The sequence below is a fragment of the Cibotium barometz genome, chromosome 19 (assembly GCF_041138505.1).
Source record: "Cibotium barometz isolate CiBa-2024 chromosome 19, ASM4113850v1, whole genome shotgun sequence".
NCBI classification, from domain to species: domain Eukaryota; kingdom Viridiplantae; phylum Streptophyta; class Polypodiopsida; order Cyatheales; family Cibotiaceae; genus Cibotium; species Cibotium barometz.
The window spans coordinates 12,318,434-12,324,433 of record NC_141064.1 but is presented as its reverse complement, the minus strand read 5'-3'; the positions used below and the strand labels follow the sequence as shown (position 1 = coordinate 12,324,433).

Sequence of the window (6,000 nt, the reverse complement as noted above, 5' to 3'; positions counted from 1 at the left end):
ATTTTAAAGTATCCAAAGTATCCATCACACACTGAATACAATTCATGGCCTGCAACTTGGTCCAAGATCTTATCTTGAAAGGGTAGAGGAAAATAATCCCTCTTTGTACATGCATTTAAAGGGCAAAAATCCACACAAACACGCAATTTTCCACCCTTCTTGGGAGTGACCACCACTGGAGAAATCCACTCTAGGTTTTCTACTAGAAAAATAAAACCAGCTTGAAGTAAGCTAGTTACCTCCTTCTTGAGCATCTCTTCTTGCACCACTCCCAATCGCCTCAGGCGTTGCACCATTGGCTTGCTTTGGGGTTTGAGATCAATTTTGTGCTCTACTAAGCTAACCTGGCATACCTGTGACTAGCTGTTTGTAAAAAGGTTAGGAAAACCATCCAACATTTTCAAGTAATTCTCCCTCTCAATACCTATTTACGGACTCATCAAGAAGAAGCTCATTTTGTTGGCAAAGATTGGCGAGTTCCTCTTTCTTAGGCATGATTGAAGAAGCTTCTTCCACCAAGGTTCCCTCTCCTTCAGTGTTGATGCCTAGGCAAAGGCCAACCACAACTCCTTCCACCCCTCCTTCTGAGATGGATGCCTCAGAGCTGCCAACCACAACTCCTTCCACCTCTCCTTCTGAGATGGATGCCTCAAAGCTGCCACTTGTCTTCTCATCATTGGATGACTCTGACTCTGAACTCTCGGAAGTTGAAGATTCATCTCTTACCACTTTCTTGTGGTGACCCTTGATGTTGTAGCAGACCTTCTTATTCTCTCCTTGAAGAATGAGATCACCTGTCTCCCACTTCTGAACTGCCTTCACATGGCAAAGCCATGGCCTTCCCAAGATCAATGGTTGGGTAAGCCCTAGCATTTGGCTTTGTAGGAATAACTTGAAAAGTTATAGGCACAAAGATACCACATACATCCACTACCAGATTCTTTACCACTCTTAGCATTTTTACCCTAGTATTATCAACAAGTTTGATGCGATAGGGAGAGTTAACAGAAGACAACTTCAAATTAGTATCTTTCATTGTTTTTTCGCTCATGACATTTATTGATGCACCTCCATCAATGTATGCATTAGAAATTGTTTACCCAGCAATGATGACATCAATCATCATAGGAACATCATCCCCCATATCTATGTCTACCTTTTGAGCCATCGGGATCCCGTTATCCTTTTTCTTCTTTTTCTTGGACTCTCTTATGCTGGCTAACTTACCCCATTCCTTCTTGAGTTTTGGAGAGAGTGCCAAAAGTTTCCCAAATGTGGTTTGTGTAATTTTCTCCCTAAGGTTTGTTAAAAGTCCATAACTAAGAGATCCTTGACCAAGAGGAAAATCCGATTGTCCAATTGTCCTCCTAGACGACTTTTTCTTCTTCTTTTGTTTCTCCTCTTTCTCTTCTTCTTCAACACTCTTAGTTCTACGATTCCTTCTTGCTATCAATGGCATCAAGGTTTCTTCTTCTTTTGAACATATTTCTTCCAGAAGTGCTACACTTTTATCCTCTCTTTTCCTCAATTTTGGACATTCAGGATGATAGTGTCCCTTTTCTTGACATTCATAGCACATAACATTGATTTTATCCCTAGGCTTATCCTCAATACGTGGAGCCTTAGGCGGCCTTGCATTGACTAAGTGCAACTTCAAATCAACAAATTTTGCCATAAGTTGTGCAATATTGTGATCTAGTGAAGGCGCTGGTACCTGAGATGTTGAGGCTACCTCTACCCGCCGAGAGGTGGTGGAGTTGGCACACTTGTAGAAGGTTGGAACAAAACCTTAATTTGAAGGGCAGCCTCCTTTTTGAAAGCAATACAAAGCGCCTCTTTCAAACTACTAGGATTCCTGCTAAGAATTTTTCCACGCAAGCCAAGATCCAAAGCCATGACAAACTTGCTTATCTTAAGGTGCTCCATTACCAAAGATTTTTTAGAGTCCCCTATAGAAGATGATGATGAAGAAGTAATAACATGTAAAGTAGCTTGTTGATACCAAATGAACAAGGCCTCATACCTCACTGAATGAGAAGGTAGAAACTAACTCTCCTTCCTTTTGGTGAAAAATTTGATCCAACTATAATAGTAAAGCATTTGGCGACTCCACTGTCCCAAATCACTCCTTCATTGCCCCAATCAAGTTGACCCAATCACTCTTGGTGTCTTCTGGCAAAGCCTCATGCCAAGTTAAGGGCATGCTCTCCAAGAAGTCTGGAAGAATTTCAGCCTGCTCCTTTATAGACTGACCCGTTAAGCGGCATGATTGGTTGAACTCTTGGAGATAACTCCCCGGGTCTTCTCCTTCCGATCCATGGAACACTGGAATGTTGAATATCTTGCACCAAAAGATGAGTAGAAGCCATAAAATTTTTATTTCAAAGATAATCTTCCCTTCTTCCAATCAAGTGGGATCGTGAGGTTATGATAGAAGGTTTCTAAGCAAAACTGCTCCGCTGTCTCCACCAAAAGATGTGACACAAATTTGGGGGTTTAACTTTGGTCACATCTCAAACCCAAAAGTTGAAGAAAGGGAGGCGGTCTCGGTGTCAAAGAAAGCAACATTAAAAAAACTCTCACCCTCTATCTCCCTGGATCAAAACAAATACGTAGACATCAACAAAGGTGAGACTGCAGTCCAGAAGAGGAAATAGGAAAGGCTCTGGGGAAGCATTAATTTAAGCCAAGCGATCAGCTCCAAAAAAGAGGGTAAGTCTTTGCTGGAAGAAAATATTTCAACTCAATATGATGTGAATTGAAGTGAAAGGGGTATATTGGTATGGCTCATTTGGACCGATTGGATGGTTGGACCACATCATTTTCAAGAAAGGAAAAAACCAATAAGACTTCCCAAAGTGGATAATCTACTCTGATTAGATAGCTATAACTTTTTATGTACTACTCAAAACAGAGTCTCAAAAACATCAATGGATAGAGCTTGGAAAAATAAAGATTTTGATATAAGTTTCATAGAAATCGAAGAAGTGAGCACAAAGTTATGACTGTTTTAGTAAGAAGTGTCAAAACTGTCCCAATACACAGTTTGCTCTGATCAGATAGCCATAACTTTTCCTATGCTGCTCAAAATAGAGTATTTAAAACATCAATGGATAGAGCTTGAAAAAAAAAGATTTCAATATAAATTTCATAAAAAACAGAGAAGCAAGTACAAAGTTATGACTGTTTTAGTGAACAGTACCAAAACTGTCTATAAGAGCCTGCAGCAACTGTGGGGAGAGGCAACGATTTCCCTCATTAGAGAAGTAACTTCCAAGATGCATGGTGGGTTGATGTCTCCCTCTTATAATAGATCTGGAAGTAAGCTACTCATGTGGACACACTAAGCTCTGAAGTGAAGAGAGAAAAGATAAAGAAGGAAGCAAAAGCTTGATTCATGAAGCAAAAGAGTCTTCCAATTGGAGAGGACTACAAGAGTAGGAGAGTCTAACGCTTAAGGGAGATGAAAAAGCATAGGAGGAGCTGGTGGATACAAGGCTATGGCATATCTACAAGGAGAAAAAAAATGAGGTGCTTGAGAGGGAGGAGAGAGGGCTCTTTTATAGAGAAACTCTCACCTTATTACATTTCCAGCCCCCAGTAGATTCCTTCACTCTTGGTGACATAAGGACATGGGCCACCCCCATCAATTTTCCTTTTGGGCATATTTTGACAAGTGTCCCATCTAAAGATGCTCATGAATCTTTTAAAATTGAAAAAGTCAAGAGTCATCTCACATGGAGCCCATAGGGACCCTCTCTTTTCCACTAGTCAACATTATTTCACATGCTTGAATGAGTTTTAAACTCATAAAAATTGAGATATTTCATCTCTCCTCTCTCCTCATTCAAGTCTAGTTCCAAAAAGTCAGCTTAACTGACCTAAAAATGGTCAAAAATTGACCAAACTGATTTGGAAAATTCTAGAATCAGTTTGTTTGGTTAGGAGCTCAATTTTTCCTATAAATAGAAGCCTACCCCTTGTTGAAAAATATATAGTGTTTATGCATCGTTACTCTACTCCACCTAAGCCAAGAACTGTGAATTCATTAATAATTCACTAGTTTTTGGAGCTTCCCTCTTTCTTCAATCCCCATTGGTGGCTCCATCAACATACTTAACCAATTGATTGGTTGGGGGCCTCTACCGTGAACAAAGAATCAAGCAATTTGTAAGGTAATTAGTGAATTTTGATCATTTTCTATAATTTCTCAATGTTTCTCTCTTCTCAACCCCTCTCAAGCTTGAGAAGCTTAATTAGAATGGTTTTTGAATGTTATTGAAGTTAATTGATGAATGGTAGTGAAGAGTTACATAATTTGATGAATGCTATTGAAGTTAATTGATTAATGATAGTTAAGAATTACATAAATTTCTATTTATGCTTAATTCAAATGGTTTTTATGAAATTTCTCTCTCTCACTCAAGAAATGGTCATACTCATGACCCATTCTCAATCCAAATGAAGCTTTTCATAAAGCTTTTCCTTAATCCAAGATTAATCTATACTTGAGGTCAAATTAATGGCTTTTTTCTATGCTTTTAGTTTATGTATTTCATGAATATTGATGATTCAATCCATTATGGATTATTGATCCAATTAGGGATCATTCTAATTAATTCTTAATGATAAGCTTTATCCCTTAGAAAAAATTGAGATTTATTAGTCATAGCAGCGGAGCTATGGTAAATTTTTTATAAAAATTACACATAAAATAATCTCATTCAAAGCATGAAAAGAGGACTTCCTACCATATTCTAGGAATTATCATCCTAGAATAATTGAAGATATTCATAGAGAAATTGATTTTTATATTATGCATAATTGATTTTCATGCATAGAGGTATGCATAATAGATTATTATTTTAACATAAAAGTGTTACTTTTATCATAATTAGATTTCATGCATAGAGGTATGCATAAAAGATTATTATTTTAATGTAAAAGTGTTACTTTTAGCACAATTGAATTTCATGCATAGAAGTATGCATAAGAGTTGATTATTTTATTATAAAAGTGTTACTTTTATCATAATTGGATTTCATGCATAGAGGTATGCATAAAAGTTGATTATTTTATTATAAAAGTGTTACTTTTATCACAATTGAATTTCATGCATAGAAGTGTGCATAAGAGTTGATTATTTTATTATAAAAGTGTTACTTTTATCATATTTGGATTTCATGCATAGATGTATGCATAAAAGATGATTATTTTATTGTAAAAGTGTTACTTTTATCATAATTAGATTTCATGCATAGAGGTATGCATAAAAGTTGATTATTTTATTATAAAAGTGTGACTTTTAACATATTTGGATTTCGTGCATAAAGGTATGCATAAAAGTTGATTATTTTATTATAAAAGTGTGACTTTTATTATATTTGAATTTCATGCATAAAGGTATGCATAAAAGTTGATTATTTTATTTTAAAAGTGTGACTTTTATTATATTTGGATTTCATGCATAAAGGTATGCATAAAAGATATTCTTTTATACTAAAAGTGTGATTTTCATCATAAATGGATTTTATGCATAACTTAGATGCATAAGAGAATTTCTTTTATTCTAAAAGTGTAATTCCTACCAAATTGAATTTATGCATAAGAAGATGCATAAAAGATTGATTTTTACTTCGAAAGTATTAATCTCCTTAAATAGAATTTATGCATAAATAAATGTGTAAAGAAATCTTATATCAAATATAAGAATTCTCTTGTATTCTATAAATAGATATGAGATGTGATAGGATGTGATAAGAGGTGTATAAGATGTGATAAGAGGTGATAAGATGCTTATGAAATAATAGTATGAGGTGATAAGATGAATTAAGATTTGATAAGATGTGTATGCGATGAGGTAAAAAGTGTATGTGATAGGATGTGATAAGAGGTGTATAAGATGTGATAAGAGGTGATAAGATGCTTATGAAATAAGTTATGAGGTGATAAGATGAATTAAGATTTGATAAGATGTGTATGGGATGAGGTAAGAAGTGT

General features: G+C 35.7%; 1 protein-coding gene across 1 annotated transcript in view; it reads right to left on the bottom strand.

The window, feature by feature from the left end:
* Nucleotides 1-417: 417 nt before the first annotated feature.
* LOC147628235 (uncharacterized) overlaps nt 418-6,000 on the bottom strand; it is a 75,401-nt gene continuing 69,818 nt past the window's right edge. Inside the window, exon 4 of the mRNA XM_086814086.1 lies at nt 418-816. Coding sequence (XP_086670212.1) covers nt 418-816 — 399 coding nt within the window. The remainder of the gene's footprint in view (nt 817-6,000) is intronic.